General features: G+C 40.0%; 1 protein-coding gene across 12 annotated transcripts in view; it reads left to right on the plus strand.

The window, feature by feature from the left end:
• ABLIM1 (actin binding LIM protein 1) overlaps positions 1 to 23,647 on the plus strand; it is a 195,875-nt gene that overhangs the window by 146,422 nt on the left and 25,806 nt on the right. For 11 of the 12 annotated variants that reach the window (XM_071563461.1, XM_071563451.1, XM_071563459.1 and 8 more), the window contains exons 8-13: positions 2,448 to 2,506; positions 4,905 to 4,967; positions 11,592 to 11,669; positions 13,707 to 13,862; positions 18,476 to 18,511; positions 19,797 to 19,926. In XM_071563461.1, coding sequence (XP_071419562.1) covers positions 2,448 to 2,506; positions 4,905 to 4,967; positions 11,592 to 11,669; positions 13,707 to 13,862; positions 18,476 to 18,511; positions 19,797 to 19,926 — 522 coding nt within the window. The remainder of the gene's footprint in view (positions 1 to 2,447; positions 2,507 to 4,904; positions 4,968 to 11,591; positions 11,670 to 13,706; positions 13,863 to 18,475; positions 18,512 to 19,796; positions 19,927 to 23,647) is intronic. The other variant, XM_071563454.1, reaches the window with a different exon arrangement.

Raw genomic sequence — 23,647 nt, forward strand, 5'->3', positions numbered from 1 at the left:
TAGAAACTTCTACTAGAAATGTGTGGGAAACCTGGAAAGGGAGAACATGGAAAAACAAGCTGTCTGTCTTGGGGCTTTCTATGTTAAGGGTGGTTTGAATAAAGCTGGCAGAAGCACTCTGGCTTGGCACTGCTCCAACACACAAAAATGAGAAAGAAGCAGCACGAGAAACTTTCTCTTTCCCATTGACTTCCTGGTAATACATTATTATATGGGCTGTTGCTGGTAGGATGTTGCCCAGTATTTAAAGGGATGTTGATGTTGAAATAATGGTACATGCAAAGTAAAAAGCTGAATAATTGAACATGCTAGGTGGTGTTTGCCAAGTGAGCAAACAAACATATGTGAAGAGTGGGAATAACTACAATTTGCTGAACTATTTCCGGTAGAATAAAAGAGGAGCGATGCAGCTTGAGAATTTGCACCATTCCAAGCATTTCAAAATAGATTGGCATGTTTGGATGAATAGTATGTACAAACTATAGGCAGCTCAGAGTTCAAAATCATGAAAAGTACTTATATTTAGCTTCTTAAGCCTGCTCTGCCTGATTTGGGATTTTAACTTTCAATGACATCCAGACTTGCATTTCTTGTTCACTTTCAGCAGCTGCAGCATTCTGCTGGGGTGTCCCTAAAATTGTGCCAGTTTGTGATAAATACTGCCCAAAATGCAGTGACAGCTTTTTCTTTGATGCTGGGGTAGTTTAATAGAAAAGAATCATAAAATCATTAAGGCTGGAAAGATCTGTAAGATCATCAGCTCCAGGTGTTAACCTAACAGTGAGGCACAGAGGAATGGGGATGATTTTTCTCAGCCACACAGGAAAGTAGCTCACAGTGAGATCTAAGAGTTGAACCTAAACCTTCCGAGTCTTAGTTCATCCTTGAGCAATAGGTGCCATGTTCGGTGAAGTGTTACTCAGATCACTTAAGAAGTGATAACATGAACTTACAGCCTTTTAACATGAGCTCTCTTTCTCCCAAGTGGACAGGGCATGCCTCCCTCCTGCTCTGACAGGCGCTGTGGGGTCCTGGCTCTGAGGCTGCTCTTTGTTTACAGGGAAGGCTGTTGGTACACTTCTCCCTGTTGTCTGATGGTTTCCCCGTGCCAAACACACAGTTTCTTCTTCCTCGGCTTGGACTCAAAGCTAAACATCCCAGACCCTTGATCCAGAGTCACAGTGTTCTCTCCTGCCTCCTGATGATGATTATATTGTGTACTGCTGGGAAGTGAAATGTCTCCTGCTGGTCTTTACTTCTGTACCAAGCCACATAAGGGTTCATTAGATCAAAATTTCCAGGGCCCTGACCCACACCTCTCCTGGGCTGTGAGGGTGGGGTTTCCTCTGGCCACACTTGACCTAATAGTCACCAGCAGGAGACCTGACTGCTCTGTTTGGTTTGTCTGTGGACAGAGGTGATGTTCTCCCCTGCAGATAGCTGAGGTTCTCTACTGGCTCTGTGGTGACCAGAGTGAAGTTTGTATTTGACTGCAGCTGCAGCCAGTGTTAAAAACCAGCATTAGTTTTTGCTGTTTCAGCCTAGCTAATACCTGCCAGCAGTTTCCCAGCAGTGACCACATTTTACACTCTGTTCTGAAGGAGAACTAAAATGGAATGAAAATGCTCCTTACCCCTGTCATTGCTCTGCCCTTGGGGACAGCGGGATATTTCCATTTTTACAACATAAGAGAGAATCCCATATTTTGGAAAACAAGTGGCTGAGACTTTGACTTTTTTAGTAGGATGCATAGCTGGAATATGCTGCATGGAAATACCAGTGCCACACATGCCACTGACTGTGTAGAGCAAGGAGTAGGGGTGATGTGTGTGCCAGTGGCAGGTACAGTGCACAGTGATCTGGGGAGAGGCTCTGTCACAAGCTGCCCTGCACCACCTGTCACAGTGGCCTCACAGCCCTGACCCTGCTGCATTGGCCGTTCTCTGATTTTGCTTTTCCTTTTGCATTTTTTATAAGTGCAGGGAAGAAGTGGTCTGAATGATACTTTACAGTAACTATGACACTGAATGGATTTAGAGTCAGAACTTTCTTTTTACGTGTGGTGCAGTACACAAGGGGAGAACAGAACAGGAGGCCACGACCCAGTTCCCTCTGTCCTGCCAGGGGAACCCTCTGTCTTTCTCTTCTTCCAGCTGGTGCTTGCTGACTCTCTTGCTGCTTGAGGCTGCTTGAGTTTTAATTAAGAATGTGTGCAAAGTGCTTTGACAGCCTTGGGATGAGTCTGCTGTAGATATGCCAGGGATTTGAATATTTTTTGTTTCAGTTTATTTCTCAAGAACTAGACTTCAATGGGAATTACTCGCATAGCTTATACAGTACAGATTCACCATCTGATGCAGTGAGGTGATTCTCTTTAATAACTGACTTGTCATGACCAAGAGTCATCTGCTTTGCTCTGAACAAAGATTTTTTTTTGCCTCCCTCAGGTTCCACTGTCTGGCATCCCGACTGTAAGCAATCCACTAAGACAGAAGATAAGCTCCGGGTAAGCTGAACTCATGGCAATGACACACCATACATTTTGCACACACGATAATTGAATGTTGTTTTTAAAAGAGTGACTTTTTCCATGTTTTTTTCGCATAGCTGTCACAACTCTGGCAGAATATACAGTGGAGGCACTTCAGAGGTATTGCTCTGATTTTTAGGCTTACCACCTTCACATACCTGTCTCAGTGCACTGCCTTAAAGATAGTGTCATTTACTGACATACAGACGTGGCAAAGTATCTAAGACACTTCATTTCATATCTCAATTGTTGTGAGAGAGACTCTTAAGGAGAAGATATGAACAGGGCAAATGCTGCCATATATTTTAGTGTTTTTGCACATCTGTGTAACAGCTCTATAGTTATCCCCTGTTCTGTGTGGTTATTCATAGCATTTAGACAAGATGAACTCTTCTTCCTTTGCCATACAATTAAACCTCAGCCTAAAGTGATCCTAATTTGAATGCCAAGAAGAGCCACAGTTACCCTTGGAGTCACTTCAGCATATCCAGACAAACTTTTTGGATCAAACCCTCAGTGACAAAAATGCTGCACTGATGAATGCTAGAGCCTGGCTTTTTGTGTGCACCAGGCAATTCTAAGCCCTTATTCACTAATTCAGCTTCTGGACAATTTACTTTTTTTCATGTTTCAGTTGGTACCTTGAATTTTGCTGATTTGTCAAGATGTGAATATTAGAGCCTGCATATGAATAAAATGTCTTTCAGACAGGGAAACTAAGATGTACTGATATGGAGATAACCTCCAGTATCCTGTGGGTTGTATTCTGTGTGGTTTTCATTCACAGGAAGCCACATCCTTTAGCATTTGTTCCAGTATACTGGTCTGTAAAACATCCCCTGCAGACAATTTATTATGATAGTAGGTAATGTGCAAATAAATTGTTGAGCAGAGTTCATGTTAGTGTGGGCAAAAGTATAATTGGCACTAGAAGGGAATGTGGTCTAGAATGGCCAAGGGTCAGTGCAGGTACCATCCACACATTGTTCTATGCTGACCTTTTGTAAGAAAATGGAAGATTATGCCAGACTGGATTTTCTTCCTTATTTAACAATTTGAATGTAAATTTGACAGTGTTTTGGCCCTGCTTAAGTGTCAGAACTCTTGAGCTTTGTAGTAAGTGGTTGGGGTACAATATCACTTGGCCCGAAGAGTCTTATTAAAGCACTCCTGACTACACTGGAGCCTTACAAACCTTCTCCAGCTGACCTTATAAATCAGTGGTTTACTTCATTCCCCATGGAAGTGGCAATAGTCCTCTTCAAGTATTTTCCTTTTCCCTGTCACACATTCAAGCATGTAAGTATTCTTTCCCCTCAGCTAATTTTAATTGAAATGTGTGAAATAAATGAATTAATTCACCTGCAAGGCTTTCCCTAATGAGTTCTTGCAGGAAAATGAAGTGAAGCAAAAGAAGGCTTATTGAGAGAACATCTGAGCAGTGTTACAGCACAGCTACCCAAGGCTGCCTTGTTCCTGGATGAGAGCTTTTATGCAGGTGTTTAATATGTCTTTAAAAGGCAGTGGCAAATGCACTGTCCTTAAGCTCACTGTGAGGTGGAGCATTTTTAGCCTTAACACTACTTCACAGATTGTCTAGTCTGGTGTAAAGTCAGACAGTTTATTTTAAAATCAGTTGGAGTTCACTTTGATGACTTTGACATGTGCTTCATTCTGTTGACCTGAATAAAGGCAGTAGCAAACAGGTGGGTATGGAAACAAACAGAACTGGGGGAACTATGTGCTGTTTGAGCATGTCAGCACTAAAATAGGAACTGTATTTTAATTGAATTTCAGTTTCTTAAGACATACATTTAGATATAATGTGAGAATTGGATTCTGGTTTCTGAGTTGACAAATAGCCACTTTCAGGGTCAGGCCTAGATTTTCTGGTGATTCTGCAAAAAGCCAGTGCCATTTCCTATTTGCTTGCTGGGTTTGCTTTTCCTATAGAACAAACCAAAACGAAACAAAAAGACCTTTTATCACTGAAGTCACTTCAGAAGTTTTCAGCAAGTTCTATTTTCTCTCAGTAACTGCATTCTGATATAAACTAATCAGCATTCTAGCTGGGCAAGATCTAAGAAGGAGTTCACAAAAGCAGTGGTTGCTTTAGATCTTCCCCCCATGGATATTTGTGGAAGATTACAAAGCCAAAACAAAGAGAAAACAGAGCAACCATATGCAATATATAATATTGCTTAGGTGTTTATTTACAACTGACTGGCTGTTCATGGTTCTACAGTGATCAGTAAGTAATATAGATAATATAACACAAATAGATACTAGTAACTTGATTGAAAAGAGCTTAACCACTGAACTGGGGAAACTGCTTTCCTTTTCACTCATTTTTCCCTTTTGTGTTTCATGACAGCATTCCTCATCTGAGTTCTTTTATCCAAAGAGTCTGGTTCTGCGCAGGCCACGCTCTGCAGAGGTTTGCTGTTGTGTTTTCATAGTGTTGATAATGATCTTCTTTACTGAGAAGATTCTTCATTATTGTCATTTGCTGCGCTTGCTACTACTCCTGCCACACAGCTTTCCTGCTATCACTTGCCACCATGGGCACTGACGCTGTATTTTGCATCACTTGTTTCAGTGTTGCTTGTTAATTCTCCCATTTTTTATTTTGTTTAATGAAATGCTTCAAATTAACTTTCTTTTTTTTTTGATTCAGATGAGCTTTGGGGGGGCTATAGTATTGGTCTTTCAGTATTCCAGAAAGCTTTTCTTGTGAAACAAAATATAAAGCAAATGAAAACGGTGAAAAGTATATGACTTTAAAAGTGATGGTTAAAAAAAATAGTTTTCCATGAACAATGACTTTTGTTTCTAGACAGAAAAATGCCATCAGTTAAATCAGTTCCTTTTTTATATGCAGTGACAAAATACACATTAATACTTTAGTTCAGAAAATGTGTACATAAATTCCAGGTTTGGACAGACTTTATGTGCTGCCTGAGAGCATTTGCCTCTCTCTGATCTGGCACACATCCACATCTCAGTTGCAAGGTCCTCCCTGTCCTCTTGATTCTGGCATAGCTTTCTACTTTCAGACTTTGTTGTGTTTGCTTTGCACTTGCAAACACCACCCACTTCCATTTCTTCTCCTTCAGGGCAGTGTGTATTTATTGGTTGTGTCTTCTGTGGGGGATGTGCAGCTGTATTGCATGCAGGTGCACCTGAGGTGGTTTTCACCTGGTGCTGAGGTCAGAATACTCCAGTATGGATTTAGGACAGGCTGGCAGTGGGCAGACAGCTGAGAGAGTCCATGCCACTGGATTTCCATTGTGTCAGTTTGTGCAGCCTTCACAGATGTGGCAAAGCAGATGTGGTCACATGTCAGACAGGACAGCATGTCTGGGTTAGATCCAGTCTGCAGGGGGCTTAGGTGGTTGAATCCAAGGGTGTGATTCCATGGGGATTAGTGCAAGCCCTGTACCATTTGTCCTGCACAGCAGTTTAGTCACTTAATTACTCTTGAACACCTCTCTCTCTGTTAGCTACAGATCTATGTATCAAGAAAATACAGCACAAAGATTTATTATCAGTGCTCCTAAGGAGAGCAACACCACTTCAATCCAAGGCTTTACGGAGTCGAATGTTGGAGTCTGAGAAGAGCAAACTGTGGGACCATTTCACGCATCTTTTAGGCCCCTGTAGTGACTTCTTGCATTCAGCTTAGCATGCACGACTCTGAGTTTCCAGTGTGGAAATCTAGGCGCCTCAGGATTAAATAAACAAATCCTATCCTATGTATTAGGAAAATATGCAAGGCAAAATAGGAACAGCCCACGTTAAAATAAAGGAATGTTCTCTTTCTTGCTTTGTAGACTGTGTAGGATGCAAATAGTTTAGAGTCAGATGAATATCCTCTTGTGTAAGTTTGGTCAGTACTAAATTCTGTTTAGATTTATATGTTGATTCTAAAAAGTGTATCTCAAGGTAGATTGTTGATTCTACAGAGTGTATCTCAGGACAGATTTTGGCTCCAAGTGTTCCACAGAGTAGACACAAAGATTGCATCATTGCTGTTGCTAAAAATGTGGGCCAAAGGCTTGAATCTACAAGCAAATTGCTTTTTGAAAATGGTAGGGTGAAATCCTGCAAATTCTCTGTGAAGCCTGTGTTGAATTCATTATGTTCTGGACCTCCCACTTTATTCTCTTATTCTTTCCATTTAACTGACTCTTGACAAAGGCTAAGTTTGCATGAGTAGTCTTGTAAAATTTTGTTTGGTACCAACATATCTGCAGTGATGCTGAAAATTCATTCTCTTCTCTGGCCTTTGTGTCTAGAAAGGAAAGAAAAATTAGTCATAACCTACTAGTATCTGTGTCTGTGTGAGTTTGCACTAAGCCTGTTCACTAGCTTTTTCTTGGTGCATATATAGTTCAGAAAAATAAAGAATACATCCATTTGAAGGAAACAGTCTTGTAGGGAAAATGGTATAGTTGAACTGGAAGACAGGCACAGTAAATATTCTGACACTGAGGAGCTTTATTGGTCCTGTACACAGCCACTGAAAATTACTGAAATATGTATGACATTTGTGTTTTTAGGAACTCTGGTTCCATGTCCTAAATAACTAGAAAACCTTGCAATTGATGAAGCAGATAGTCAGAGTAATAAGTGTTGTACTGAGAAAGCCAAACTCATCCCTTGCTGTTGCATAGTCGTGTCAGCCTAGGAGAAGGTATTCCATCCTAATCTTCTGTTAGTTTATTAAACATGCTTCACTTAAAGTAGCTTCTGAGGTATAGAGAATTTGATTGAACCATAATGTTAAATATTATTAAGTGAAAACATATTCATTCTTCTGCAGCTATTATCACCGCCTTGCATAATGAACTCTATCAAAAAATTAAGGCAGGTACTGTAAATGGGGACGATGCCTTTGTTAAGCAGTAGTGCATCCGTTTGGCCAGATGTTCTTGGAATCAGTTCTGATCTGGTTGCCTGCACCTGTAAGTTTTTATGGAGCATGATGCTGAACATCTGTACTTGAGAATGCCAGAGCCACCACATCAGAGCAGAGTCTGGGCGATGTGAATGGCTCTAGCGTGGATTTCTGTTTTAAGAAGTTATTTGTTTAGATGATGCACCGTGCATGATGACATGACAAACAGAGGTAAATGCAGATGAACATCTTAAGCTTTGTAGTCTAGTGTTAAAATATCAAGGTTCTCAATTTGGGGCACATGCATGGGTGGTATGATAATTGAGCACTCGATTCACAGTGAACCTGAGAAGATGAGCATGACAGCTGGTATTGCCTCTGCCAGTCTGCAAATGAAACTGGTATAGAACTTTTGCATTGAAGTAAAATGCATGAAATTAAGAACAAAAACATAAAAATAAGATCTGTGTGATAAAGTGGGAAATACTGAGAAGTCTTGCAGATACTTTATATGCTTTGTGATCCTTTTTTTTCTTTGGCTCCTTTAATGACGTGCATGAATTTTTATTGACTGAATTTCTATTGATTTTTTTCATATACTTCATAGAATTTCTGTATTTGGTACAGATGTCCCAAAATGATATATTTACTACTGTTACATCCATACCATGGAAGAGGAAAGGAAAAAAGCGATGACTCTTCTACAGTCAGAAAAAAGTGGAGACAGGCCATGTACCACAAGAAAAGGAAAAAAAAAAGATTAGTCCTTAATAGAAATTTCCTTGAAATTTCTATGCACAAAGATGGCATTATGAAAAGCCATAATTTGAATCCTTCCAGAAAAAGAACAATTGTACAAAAAATGTTCCAGATCTGTTTGTAGAAGAAGTAAGGCAGCTTAACTTGTTTGGTTGCTGGGAGTGTAGAACAAGTGTCACAGGGCTGTTATGATGGAAGTAAATACCTCTAAATTATTGTCTTCGTATTAAAGATCATTTCCTTTTTCTTTACCTGTTTTCTTCCAATAATGTGTGCAAGAGATGCTCACGTTATCTCCACAGCTCCAATGTTAAAGGTTACATCAGAACTAGCCATTATTCCTGTTATTTACCTGTGCTCTGATCACCTCCTCTCTAAGGTGGCATTTACACCCCACCACAGTTACATCAATACAGAACTTGATCTCCAGTGTGGCTCTTGCCACCTGTTTAATATAACAAGTCACAATAGTGTTGCACAGTGTCAGGGATTCTTGACTGCTAATGAAAATGTAATGTTAATCCAACAAAAGCCATACCTGGTCACAGATTTTCAGTCAGGAGTTATGATAGGTCTCTTAGGAGAGGAGCCAACCACAGCAACTAAAAGTATGCCAGAGGAACAGCTTGTATCAACGAATCTTTAGTGTATGTTTGTTAAGGCAAGCAGCATAAATGTTTTTAAGTGCAATGCAATTGTCTTTAGGGGAAAGTGCAAAACTGTGAAGGATTCCAGACCATATGGGAAGCAGCAGAATAGGAAACAGCCATCTGTGATGGAAATAGCCTGTGTAATTCAAAACAAGAAATAGGGCAAAGTGAGGCAGGAAGGGTGAGAGTACATATAGAGGTCCTTTTCATACAGTCTTTGAGAATATGTTGTAAATGTAAGCAAGATACAGGACTGAGAGCTAATAGAGGAGCCTCAGAGTTCCAGGTCTGCCTGGATTCAGCTCCTCAGGAAAGGAGCAGCGTGTGCCCAGGCAGTGGATGGCAGGATGGCATCCTGCCCAGGCAGTGTGGAGCTTTGCAGTAGGTGGAAGGTAAAATTGATGTATGCAGAAAGAATTGCAGAAAATAGAAAACTGCTTTAAAGGGTGTCATATCTGGCTTATGGCCTTACTAGTTCAATGATAATGAGCATCTTGGAGCAGAAACATGGTGAGGAAATGAAGAACAGGTGCTACAACTTGCCAGTCCATCTGACAACTGCTCCTGTACTCTGGGTTAAGAGCACCTAAATGAGTTGTTAGCAGGATATGGCTGAAACGATCTTCTTAATAAATTATTTATTTATCATTATTTATTTAATAAATTCACTAAAGTGATAAATGCAAGTGAATTTTCCATAAATGAAAAGAATTTTAGCTGTGACACTAAGAGATGAGAGTAAGGAAGGTGGACTGAGGGCTGAGAGTGTCTTGTTTTCTGAAGCAATTGCAAAAAGATCCAAAAGGTCTGCCAAGTGGGGAGAAGCCGTAACTGCCTCTAATGCTTGTTTTCCTACAACATGGAGAACTGAGCAGACAAAACTCTTCCAGTATGTCTGCCAAAAGCCAAAGGTAACAGAGACACCCCTAACAGTACCTCAAGTACTTAATACTGTTCCCTATGTTGTAATGAAAACAATTGTTTTCCCTAGCAACTGCAGCAACATGCTACATGTGTCTCCACTCAGAGTGAAATGGAAGAATGGAAGGGGGAGTAAAGTGTTTCTCCACACCAGCCAGATTTTCCAGCTTAATTCTTGTAACATTTCCATGAAACAAGTGGTTGTTGTTGGATTTTTTGGTTTGATTGCATCATGGGAGGAGCTTAAGGGCAGCTGAGAAATGTCTGTTGCCTTTTGAGATGTAGGAATTTGCAGCTACAGACAGAAACATGTAAAGGTCCAGCTGAGAAAGTGTTCTCAAACATGCTCAGGAGAGGATTTGTGACTCTGTCAGTCCACAACCACATCTGCTTTCTGTTTGATCTGAATCTTCATGTTTTTTCTGGTGGAACATATTCAAAGCTTTTTATTCCTCTGACCTTCCTTGAGTGTGGTAATTTCATTTCCACAGCTGAAGTCAGAGAAAGCCTGCTGTATGATCCATGAGTAGGCTTCAGCATTTTATAGAGGAATGGTCTCAATAGCTTTCTTGGCTATGAAATTAAAAGTAGAAAGTCTCTGAGGTCAGTTTAAGGATCCTTTCAGGAAATGTATGCTGAAAAATAAGAAAGGTCCAGTAGCCTCTTTGTGTTCACTCCAGTATTTCCTAATTAAAATCAGTGAGCCAGGCTGTCAAGCTTTGTGTCTCTTCAGTGTGTGCCTGGAGGTCTCTTAGTTCAACATCACGGGCTGATGAGGTAAGGACTGTTCAGCAGGATTTAATTGCAAGCACTGGTGTCTAGAGTCACCTGCTGCTGCCTTGCGTTTTGGTGAGATTTGGTACTTTGCAGTCACTTAGGGAGCAAAAATTGCTCGTGGTTTCTCAGTTGCAAGTGGGATATGGTTCACTACCTTTGTGTGTCTGCTGCGTGCCAAGTTTAGGAGTAATTGCCACAATAGCCAGGGTGACTTTTGATCAAATGGATGTTTTTCAAATTCATCAGGTTTTCAGGATCCCCTTATCGTGGTGATAAGTTATTTTGTCTCCTCTCAGAAAATTTCCCCCAGGGCATCAGTGCCTGTTTATACCTGGCAAAGTGTTGAAACTTCTACTAAATGTAACAGCACTTGGTCTGTAGAGGTGAGACTGTTCCCATGAATTTCAGTTTGCAGGACATTGTCTTTAAACGTCATTACTTTTGCAGTATGGGGAATCATGGAACTTCTACCAACAGTTTGACTTTCCTGCTGCATCTTGGTGCTGCAGATAGGGAACAGCTCCAAGCAAAGGATTTCAGGTCCTTCTGCTTAGAAGGACTGAATTGAGTTCCATATTCATAATGGAAATCCAGTGACTGAACACTTGGAAAGTGATACCGTGTGTGCTGTGCTCCTCACAACATTTTGTCTGCTGAACTGCTGATACCTCTGGTGGTTTGTGGACTAACATGTTGCTAAAATGACCAGTGGGGCTATCCTGGATGGTACTTTGGCTCATGCAGTGTCTCTGGCAGGTGGTGTTTGATTTTGTTCATTATTGTTGTCAGTCTAGTCTTTGACATTGCTTGATGTAGAAAACCTGTTTCCCCTCTCACAGCACTCCTTACCCTACCAAAAAAAAAAAAAAGAAAAAAAGAAAAAGCCCACTCACATCACAAGATTGTGAAATTTGCCAGAATGCTTGCATTTGTGTTGACATTTTTTCTTAAATTCAGTTAATTTCAAGATGTAAGCAGATTCCTTCACTTAAACTCAAAATTGCCAATGTTAATGGCTTCAAGTTGCTTTCAAAAGTTACTTTTTGTTTTTCAGCCTACAAGAACATCATCAGAAAGCATTTATTCCAGACCAGGTTCCAGTATACCTGGCTCTCCAGGCCACACTATCTATGTAAGTATTCCTTCTGAGGAATAGGCTGCTGATACATGAAATACTCATGCTGAAATGAATCACTGTTATACTGATGCCAGTGCCTTTATTCCAGTGGTTCAATTGTTAAAACTTTCTCCATGTAGCTTTTATAACTACAGGATTTCAAGAGTAGTGTATGTCTTTTCCAGGTCATGTTTCCCTTGAAAAGATACAGTAAATCTCTTGAAGTCACTTGGTGATGTGAAGAGGGACAGAAAGCAAGTGGGTCTTGACTTTGTAAGGGTTATGTGAGGAGGTCTGTGCACTTTGATACACAGTTTTTGAGAGATCTGTCTGCACTTGCAGGATTTGGGTCAGCTATACTGAAGGAAGCCTGGCTGACCCAAATCCTTCTGTTTCAGAAGTTTTGGTTGTGAAAGAAAAGATGGTTTTATGTTAATAAAAATGTTACTAATGATACTGCTGACTCACTGATTTTATAGATAACCTTGAGATTATATAGGTGAAAATGTAGTGTAAGACACAGAAATTTGTCAGTTACATGTATAATAATTGAGAAAATGACCCAATTTGCAAATCTGAAGTCCTGAGTTTAAGTAGTTCTGTGCATTTCAACAACCACAAAAATTAGCTGATATGTGGAAGAAGGTCACACTGGAGGTATCAAAACACAGAGTATGCCCTGGAGAACAGCTATTTTGTTGGTAATATCAACTCATAAACTGTAGGTTATGAAGTTGAACTGCTGCTCAAAATCAGTCTGTAGGTCAGCATGGTGGCCTAGACTGGAGTCTACAAAAATATCTGTAGTAATTTATTTTGGATTAAGAATATCCAGACATATTATATTCTGTGGTAAAAATACTACAAAAATAACATTAATTAATATACCTACATATTTTAAAGTTATATTTCCTAAGGTGCTTTGTGAAATATCTGGTAAGTAAAAGCTAAACAGATTTGAGGCTATTTTCAGACAGTGAATTTCCCAACTATTTCAAGCCTTGCTTCTCTAGCAAAAATTGTTCTCTATTGTTTCTAGTTTATGCCATTGTTTAAGAACCATCAAGACCAGTGGTTGTTGGAGAGCTTGGAATGGCAGATGCACATTAATCTGAAAATACAAGGTGCTAGTACTCAGAACAGAACTCAATATGAGTTTCCTTATGCAGCCCACTATGAGTAAATAAAATATCTAGTAGAAATGTTGAAACAATTTGAATATCCTCTTTCAATTTTAATCAACTATTTTTTCAATATATTTCTGTAAGGTAAATAAAAATGTATGAGGATATCTTTTATAAGTCTTTTTATAAGTAAGGAAATACATTAGCTCTCTAAACTAACTGTAAGGCCCCTTTCTAGCTCCTAATGTGTGCAGCTGACTTTGGAACTGATTTCCTACTTCCATTCTTTAACTAGTCAAGAGTTCCTTGCAGTCTTAGTGGAAAAAATAGTTGATGCTAGTACCATGCAGTTAGTCAGCAGTGGATGCCTTAGTCAGAATCTTGGGTATAGGATGAGTGATGAGTGCAATGTAATAATTTCATTTGGAAGTTTGGATACCCAGTCCTGACAGTCCTCCTTGTCTTTTTATTTCCTTCTAATAAGTTCTGTTTCCTCTTGTGTGCACAGTCTGTGGTCTTCAGCATGGAATCCCCTCGTAATCTCTGTAATTTCCAAACTAAATCGATATTATCACACATTTTACCTATGGGAAAACAAGAGCAGAAAGGTGAAAATACTTGCCTGAGGCCACAAAATGAGTCATTTGCAGAGCTGAAAGTTTTCAGCTCACTACTGGGGATAAGAAGCTTTTGTATATAGATCTGTATATGCCATGTCCTTTCTTCCTTAAACCAAGAAAACAGTGTGAGCTGTTGCAGAGGAGGCCTGTGGAGAAGAACAAGAGACATTCACTTTGCATGTGGAGTGCCAGAAAGGGTTTTCCCTGGCAACAGTGTGACAACAAATACACAAACTCATAAATTGTGTAAAACAGAAATTTCCAGTGCACTTGTGTAAGTTAATTTATCTTCTGTCTTTGACCTTCAGGCAAAAGTAGACAATGAAATCCTTGATTACAAGGATTTAGCAGCCATTCCCAAAGTCAAGGCTATTTATGACATTGAACGTCCAGACCTAATTACTTATGAGCCATTCTACACTTCCGCCTACGAGGACAGACAGGAGAGACAGAGTCTTGGAGAGGTAATGAACCAACAAGCAACTCATTCCACTGTGTGCTTTATACAGAGCCTGCTTCGCTTCTGATTGGCACTCCTAGATACTGTTGCTGCTGCTGTTCACAGTGCTTTTTGTCTGTTTTGTCTGGGGTAATGGGAACACTCATGTTGATGCTTCATGTGTGAAACTGCACAACTGGACACCGACATTAACACCAGCCACTGGCAGAGCAATGGCAGGGGGGAGGTTTGCAGGCTGTCTCTGTGTGAATCCTCTTAACTATCATGGGTATCGTAGTCTTTGGGTACAGCAAAGTCCACAATGTCAGGCAAAAGCCAACCTGCTGTTGTGCTGTGGAGCACTGACACTTGGAACATGAGGAACACCATGATATTCCATGGCAGTAGCAGGACTAAGAGCAGCAGGATACTTTATCTCACACATACTGAAGAGAAACATATTGCTAGAGCACTTTGCCAGGCGTTCTGGATGAAATCTGAACCGGGTCAGGATGAAGTGCTCCTCACCCGGGGAAGCAGGTTAGTTGTGTTATGGTAATACCTGCCTCACTTTTTAAACTGCTAACATTTAGTAAGGATTCCTGTATCATGCAATGATAAGAGAAAGCTATCTCATTTATTTTCTTAAATTTGTATTTAAAGGTATCTTTCAGATTGTACAGTCCCCAGTTCTCTCAGGTGAATTTCTGTAGATGCAATTCCCATTCACATGATTCCAGTGCAGACTGTGAAGCAGGTTTTGTCATGTAATGCCCTCTGTCTGTATATCAGACTTCTTGAATGCAAATCTAAATGGATCTGGAAATGGATTTGCCTCCTTGCAATCTTAGTGACTTTACTGACTGTGACTGAATTGAGTGTGGATTTGAGCTGAGGAAAAGAGAATTACAGTAAATCATTCAGGCACCAGTGGTCATTCTTAGCAAAGTGTTCTGCCCAACAGCAGGTCACAGGTGTGTCACTTTTTCTCAGTTGTTCCTTAATGTCTTATGGGGTTACTTTCTTAAATCATGAGTTGGAAATTCAGGAGGCTGTTAGCTCAGGAATAAAATAAGAGATTAACAGGTCAGCGCATTACAGAAGTTCCCCGATTTATGCAGTGTACCCACCAGGCACGTGGTTCAAACCCACTGAGAGATGCATTGGAGACCTCTGACAATTCCAACAGGCCTGACCTGTTCCACAAAACCCAATATAAACACAAGTCTCTTGTTAGTCACAGAGGAAGAACTAATCTCACCAGAGAAGGTGAACTATTTGTTAATCCTGACTGACAAAGCAGTATGTTGGAAGCTGATAAAGCAGTATGGTGTAAATTGCTTGCTTTTATGCTTGTTCTGGAAATAAGCAAAAGCCTTTGAGGTTTTCTTATACCATATTTTCACCAATATTAAATTCAGTTAATTTCTAGTGAGTACAGAAATTTATTCTGGAAACAGAAGAGGCTCACCTTCTTTTCAGGAGATTTGGGTTTTTCAAACAATGCTACTGCTGACTTGGGCAAGTTACCTCACCTCTTTGTATCTGTTTCTCCTCCCTTCCCTTGCCCTAATGAGAACACAAGCCCATTGGGGTGGAGTGATCCCTTACCTTGTGTTTGTGTTGTGGTAGTTGAGTGGCAACAATCTTGGTACATCGTACATCAGTCACGATCATCCTTGAAAAGCAAAGGATGTGACATGTTATTCATGGCAGGGATTTGCAGACTTCGAGTGATTTAACTTGTATTTTCTTTGCACAGGGTGTGTATGTGGTGTTAAATAAAAAGGGGACCTTAAGTTTATGCTTGTACACTAGAAATGCCCCTCACCATGATTTAAAAAGCAAAAGAAGAAAAAAATCAGTTTCACCTAAGAAAGATTTCTAAGTGTATGAGGGAGATGAGCAAGAGGCACCAAAATTAGTCCAGAGAGGGAGACAAATCTCATTTATAGGGAATGCTTTACAAGACAGTGACATACTTTGCCCACAGAAAGTGAGAAAACACAGCATGAGTGTCATCTTCACTGCAGTGGCAGGAGCTGCTCTGCCAGGTTTCCCCCCGCGGTCCCTGATCGGGAGCATCCCGATGTTCGCGGAGCTCCGCGAGCGGTGCTCTCCCACAGCTCCCTCTGGCGGGGCAGCCCCGAGCGGGAGCCACGCTGAAAGAGAATGAGGAGATTTCCAGATTGATTTTCTGCTACTGAGTCTGGCCCCTAGCAGAGTGATAATACTTCCAGAAACCATCTGGAACTCAAGTTCTTCAGGTCCTGCCATTCTGCCCTGGGAGCAGCAACCTGCTGAGTACTGAAGGTGTCTTTTCTCAGCTCTGACGTTTGTTGAATAGATATATATATAGAGAGAGAGAGAGACAGAGAGAGGGAGAAGCGGCATTTTAACTCTGTGTGCTTTATTTCAAGTATCCTGTCTGTTGAGAGCGCTGAATGTCTGTAACAGCTTTCAGCAAACAAGCTGTGGTAAAATGAGGAAAGGATTTTTTCTAATGTGATAGTTGCTTCAAACTGGAGCAGGCATCCCACCTGGTAGTTCAATTAAAGACAGCTCAAATGGCATCAGTGTGAACTTGCGTTACAGACACCTGTAAAAGTTTGCAGAAACTTCCCAGAACACAAAATGACCTGTGAGACTTCAGATATTCAAAGCAATAGAGCATTGGGCCTGTTGCAGTACTGGCTTTACTGTAAATTTGCTCAGAATAGGTCTCCTTCCCCCTCCTTTTCCCCTTCCCCTTTCTCTGCCTCTTCCCCTTCCCCTTCCTTTTCCTCTTTCTCTTTCTTTTCTGGAGTCATCACTCTGTATTTCCACTGGCTTACTGTTCTGGAAAAGAGCTGCTTTTCTCAGTCGATTGCACATTGTGTTTCAAATGGATTATAGTGTAATCTGCAAAACACACCAGGTTTTGAAAGACCTCCTAAACCCTGAAGAGCCAAACATTCTTTGGCAGCCCCAGAGTTTGAGGTAGGACACCTCACCTGTGCATGATAAACAGTAACTTGGCTGCAGGGTGTGGTTCCATTTCCCAAAAAGCAACGAGATGATGTCAGGTAGTGAGGGAGTGAAAGTATGTTAAAGGGAAAATATATGGATTCAACAGGCTGTTTTCTGGGCTGCCTTCCCAGTCTTAGATTGCTGTGACTCCCTTTTACTGCAGCCATCACTTCGGCATCTAGGTAGCCACAGCAGGTGGTGGAAACTTGTTTATTTAGAGTAAAACATGAATTACGAGTAGCTAAATGTGGGAATGCACCTCACAACCTGTGCTTTTTGATTCATATTGAAAGTTTTAGATTAGCTCTCAGTTTTTGTGGAGAATGGTGCTCCAAAGCACTGTGTATGATATTTTATGTGGCACACAGTTTTTGTAACTGCTGCTGTTACATTACAGAAATTAGGAAAATAAGAATGTAAAAGACATTCAAGGCTTTGATGGAAAGTAGCAAAAGCAGTCTTTAAAAGCTTTATGGAAACTTGCTGAAAAGGACATGTTCTGTATTCAGTAAAATGGATACCTGGCATTCCCAGTGTCACCAGCTCCAGGAGAGTTAATGGCCTCTCAGTGCAAAATGTATAGCTAGATATTTATTACCAGAAAGTCTGCATATGTTTTACACCACTGCTGTAGTACATTCCTGTAGTAGCTAGAACAAAATCAGCAGTTTTGCTTCTGAGATATTATCTTAATCGTTCTATAATAATTATGGTCCTATTGAAAAGCATAATCTCCTGCCCCAGTTTATTATGACAAATAATATTAAAAGTTTTGTGCACAAAGAAAATAATTGTCCTCATCTTCCAGCTTCAAATTGTCTGATGATTAAAGGGCACATAACTGCTATTTATACACAGCCTTTACTCTTGTTCATACTATCAACATATACATAATCATATGTTTAATTTCTAAAGGTATTTCTTGCCTCAGTTTCCCTATTGGTGATTCACAAACGTTTCATAATATTGTGCATATTTCTGCCCACTGGCCTTTGTGCAGTTCTTTCAATATAGTTGCCTGTAATTCCTGTCTGTTCTTACATAACCATGGAGGAACACAGAGAGTTAAAGGAGGTCACATCAAAGAAATGTTGATGACAACTATGTTCTCCTTTCCATGAGTATGAAATGCAAGGCCTTGGGGAGAAGCACATTTTTGCCAGAGTGTGTGCGTTGGAGGAAAAATGTGCTTCTTCCTGAAAGATATTCTGTATTTTGATTTTCCATGCAAAGCTCTGAGTTAAGTTTATTTATTTTTGATTTCCATTTTAAAGATTTCTTCATAACAGGCATGGTTATTAAATTAATAACTCTTTCTGATTTTGATCTTCACAGCTATGTTTTAATTACCACAATGATTAGATGACTAAGATGATCTTGCATGATACTTGACTGCATTATTCACACTTATAGAGATTCTCCCAGAAACTTTAGACTTCAATAATTTATGGACCAGTTCCGAAGCAATGTGGAAAAAGCAGATTCTGGTGCTGGCATGGCCTCAGTAATTTCTGCATTGCCACTTTACATTGCCATCTATCAGAGTACCTGCAACAATGTTTAGATTACCATTTGCTGGCCCAGTAAATGCAATGATATTTCATAACCTTATTTTTTATGTCTTTGCAGTCTCCAAGGACATTATCACCTACCCCTTCTGCAGAAGTAAGTCTGGTGGTACCTTTGGGGGCAGTGTCTTACTGTGATTAGGATTATTCACTTGAGAAGCTCCAGGTGTTGGTTTTGTTATCAGTCTGATTCCTCTCTGTTTACCACATAGACATGTTTTCTGAATAGTGAAACTTTACAAAAATTATTTCTAAGATGGAAACCTTAAGCTCTTACTGAAAGATTACCAAAAAAGAAGCTGCCACTCCTCCCCTATGGATGACTGTAAAGCAGAGCCCTCTGTCCAGCAGGCGTCACTTCTGGTACATTCCTCCTTCTTGTGGCACCGCCGGATTCAGATCCTGGGAGCTGAAATAAAATGCTTCTTTAAGCATCTGAATAATAACTCATGTATGCTACTGAAACACTTGCAGTTTTGTCTTGAGAAAAACAGGTCTATGGTTTGGGTCTTTTTGCTTTGCCATAGGAGTTAATTTGAACATCATAATAACATAAAGCACTTGGGAAGTAATTTGTCAGGGTACAATAGTTGCTATTGCTTATGCATTGTCATTTTGGGAGTGGAGAGTGTTGCTTATTTGCAACTTGAAAGTTGTGCTGATTGCTACGTGTTTAAAAAGTGACTCAAAATTGCTTGTAAATCTTCATGCATTAACATCACTTCTTTTCCTTTTGTCCTAGTTTGGTTTACTTTCTGTGGTTTTTGGGGGGTGGGTTTCTTTGGAGGATTTTTTTGGTTGTTTTTTGTTTGTTTGTTATGGGGTTGTTTTGTTTTGTTGCTTTCTTTTATTGGCTTTTTTCCCCAGGAAACCAAGTAAATTGAATTTTGCTATACAAGAAGTTGTAATGCTTTCCTATGCAAGGGAAATCTAATTTGGATACTGAATGCCTGTTGATGTAGATAGTTGTGACACATGGTAATGTTAGCCAAAGAGAGCTCTGTGCTGTAGCTCTTGGATTCTTGCTGGTCTCCAGGTTAACCAGCTGAAGGTCAGCTCATGTGTCTTGTGCAGGACAGACATATTCTGGATGCAGCTTCCCTTATGGAGTCAGGGAAAGTGGGCAAATCTAGGATTATACAGAATTTAACAGAAATTACAGGTGGAGTTGGAACCTTCCAAGACTGAACTCTGTCCCTGACTATAAAAATGGATTGGACTCTTGTGAACAGATCGTTGTAGAACAGTATTAATGAAGTGGGATGACAGTTTAAGGGATATTGCTGTTTCAGTAGCTTCTGCTGATGCCTTCAGATCCATGGAAGTTAAGTGCTGCTAAAGATGTTCATTTAGATTTATTAGTGAATGCTTCTGTTCTGCAGGGGTACCAGGATGTTCGGGACCGCATGATCCACAGGTCTACCAGCCAGGGCTCCATTAACTCTCCAGTGTACAGTCGGCACAGCTACACACCCACCATGTCCCGCTCCCCTCAGCACTTCCACAGACCTGGTAAGGGCACTGCATTGGGACTGTATGTAAAACTATTGTTTCTTTATCATGCCACTTAGTGGTGCAGTGAAGCACTTGTTTCTCTTACAAGTGAAAATTCAGAATTGAGAAATTGTTGTGCATTTTAATATTTCGTTTTCTACCTGTTTTTTTTTTTAATTCTTGATTGCCATGGTCTTTTGCACTAGGCTAATGAGTGTTGCTTACATCATAAATATGTATCTTCTGGTTTTGTTTCCAATCAATTCTTTTTTAAATATTTCTATATTTCTGAAAGGAAGCAAAATTTGCAGCAGTGAATCACAAACTTCCTTCTGGAATTTGGGAAAAGTAACACATTGGAAACAAAAATTATGGCTTGACTATACAGAAATCATTAATGTAGGTTTACTGCCTCCTAAAAGTTCATCTAAAGCTTGGTTTTAAATTTAAATCTTAGTTTTTAAAAATTCATTTAAAGCTGGAATCTCCTATTCAGCAGCAAAACACCATATGTTCCAAATTGCCAGTCATTTTTTAAAACACAGGCTCATGGTTCACAAGGTATCTTTCTTAATTAAAGCCATAGGCATTGCCTGGGAACACTTCAAAACACAAACTTCATTTTCTGGTTTAGCAGTGATGTACAAGTTCTATGTGCAACCTGGAAAATGTACAGGTCATTCAGGTTCCCAGTGCATTCAAAATTACTGGTTGTGTATGTAAAAGCAAGATATGAAAATGAACTATTTATCCACACCCAAAAAGCATAAAAATTTATTGCTAAATGCTATTCATTGAAGACTTTTCAAGACTGATTTTATTGTGTATGGTAATGAATTAAATCTTTGTGATCTGTTTTTAAATTAAGTGATACAATTACACATTTTCATCTTCCTGGGTGATTACAGCTGAACACTTGGGATGCCAAAAGCCCATACGCAATAGAAGCTGCATTTTTAAAATTAAAGATTTATAATAGAGCCACCACTGTGGAACTTGAATGCTGTAGCCATTTCTTAGTGGGAGTGGGCTGAAAGCAGCCAGTTGTGTCTGTCAGTGAATGCCTTATTTAAAGGACCCAGGGGAGGTGGGACAGAAGCAAATTGTGTCTGATACTTAGTGCTGACAACATGGCTGTGTTGTAAGATGACTGAAAGAACCGAAAGAAACTCGAAAACGTGAAAAAGCTGCAAACTTCTGTCTCTTGATTCTGGCAGTTCTGCAGGGATTTTTCTATTTGTATCAGTTGTATCAGGGATGGGAACAAATCCAAGGCCTGTTCCAGACTCTACTGTGATGGAGTTTTACTGTCTGTGTTCAGTCAAAGACCTTCCCCAGAAGGAGTCTCTGTTGATGTAACTCTTGTGATGGGCAGATGGGCTCAAGCCAAAGTTTGAATCCAGATATAAAATCTTCAAAAGTCCACAGCCTGAGGGTTTTTCTGAGAAGATACTTGTTCAAACTTATCTCTGTTCAGATGATCTTATCTTCAGTTCACCTGTTACTGTTCCTCATATGACACAGAAGTAATTCTGTCACAAATTATCATTTGATAATTTCTACCCTGATTTGGGGTAATCATTGCTACTACTTTAATAATTTTACTATAGTAATTTTTCCTACAATAATTATTCATGTTGAATAATAGCACATGTTTGTTTACCTTTTTTCTCCTAATGGCACTTCTTTTCACCATGTTATTTGCAAGAATAATTTCTTTTTGAATAGACCCAGTGGCCCCAGGTAACTTCTCCTTTGCTCCCAGCTAGCCCTTGAGAGAGAAGTGAAGTGCTGTACTGACGTTGTCAGCATAAGGTTCTTCAAAAATGGAGTGCTACATGTTCTGAAAAAGTTTGCAGCCTTTTCCTCCTGCAGTGCCCCAGCTGCTGTTGGCAGCATTTTTGGAATGTCTTAAAACAATAGAAAACAGCTTGCTTGCCTCTTGGCTGACATTTTTTGGTCAGGCATTTTCCGAACCAGCTGCTTTCTTAACTAATTGAGCGTCAATGTTTGTGATGTTTGCGTGCTGGTAGCAGGCTACTTTCGGGTAACAAGGCATAGATCCGAAGCTCATTAAGCCAATAATGTTATGCGAAATTAGTGATGCAGTTCAAATCTAAGCCTCTCTTCTAACACTTCCTGTAATTTTGTCGAACATTTATGAACCCTTTGGTACGTCTTTAACCTTTATTTTTGTTTTCCTCCTTGCTGCTTTTCAGAATCCTAATTGTTCACTGCCTTTTTTCTTTCCCTTCCTTTGAAGCCTCCTTCCCTGCCTTTCTCTTATTGCTTTTTTTTGTTCTCACTGTGTTCTGCCCTGCTCCCTGCTGCCACAGAGCTGCTGCCCACTCGTGTGCAGCGGGTGCCATCCCTGCGCACGGGCAGCCCCAGCTCCGCTCACCATGACTCCCGCCCCAACTCCCCCTTCCGACACCACTTCATCCCCCATGCCAAAGGTAAGAAGCCAGGCCCCTCCAGGGAGTACCCTCCAGGCTGGAGATGCATTAGCATTCTGGCAAAGCTAATAAGTGGATCTCTGTGAGGTTGGCTGTGTAGCTGAGCATGCCTCGAAATGTGCTGCTGCACTTAGAACGGTGTTAGAATAGACATAATGTCCTTTTTTGGAGGAAATATGTCATTTCTAAGGGCCCTAGTTGAACAGCCAGCAAGCATTTACCTGGTAGAAATACACAGAAAAGCATTATCATTTACTATTTAGAACTTGTGTGCCTATTTTAGCTTCTTTCTAAAGCAGTACATAACAATCACTTCAGCAGTCAGCATATCACATTTAATTACTAGTTCCTCATTCTTAAACCCTGCATTGAAAATTTGACTACAGAAAATTTGAGAGCAAAGCAATCAAAAATATGGAGAAGAAAACAAAAAGATTATGTAAAGATCAATGGCAACAATAAAGTTAATCTTTATTATTCACATTGGCAATAATTAGTGCCCAGCAAAGTAAAATTAAAATCTCTAGGCCTCTCCTCAGCTATTGCGAATCAGCAGACTCTGCTAAAGGCAGTAGCATTGCAAGGATTTACATTATTTGAGGATCTGGTCTTTTTTTTCAATCTTTTATTTTCCATTATTTAATTTGGAGGAGGATTATTCTTTTATTATGTCCCTTCAAGGAACTCATTTTTAGCTGAATAAGTTTTTAGTTTTGTTTCTTGCTTTCTGTGAATATAGTTTTACTTCAATTTCTCCTGGAGCACTGACTGGGCCATCTCCTCTGTTGGGGGAGAAGGTCACAGCTTGTATCACCCACAGTAGCTCAAAAAGAGGCCCCTGAGGAGGCTGAACATGAATTCTAATCTGGCACCATTGATGAATGTAGATAATCATAAACTGGAGATAATCAAAAGCAGTTTCAAGAAAGTTGTTGCCATGAGCTTTCAAGAAATGCTAACAGATCTCAACATCATAGCTCTTTAAGCATTCAGATCACCATTACTAATTTTATTCTTGACTTTTCTAAGATGACTTTTGTTAATCTGCACCATCCACTTTCCTACTATGTCACTCACTATATCAAAAAATAACTCACTCAAAAAAATTGGGACCCTTAAAAATAGATACAGTGCTCATTTCAGCATGCAGTTAATTCATAGTCCTTGCAATTTCAACATTTCTTTGCGGTAAATAAAAATTAATGCTCACACTCTTTCCAGTGGCATTTTCATCTTTTTTTCTGTTGAGAAAATAGCTTCTTCAACAGATAAATGAGAACTAT

The sequence above is a fragment of the Pithys albifrons genome, chromosome 9 (assembly GCF_047495875.1).
Source record: "Pithys albifrons albifrons isolate INPA30051 chromosome 9, PitAlb_v1, whole genome shotgun sequence".
NCBI lineage: Eukaryota > Metazoa > Chordata > Aves > Passeriformes > Thamnophilidae > Pithys > Pithys albifrons.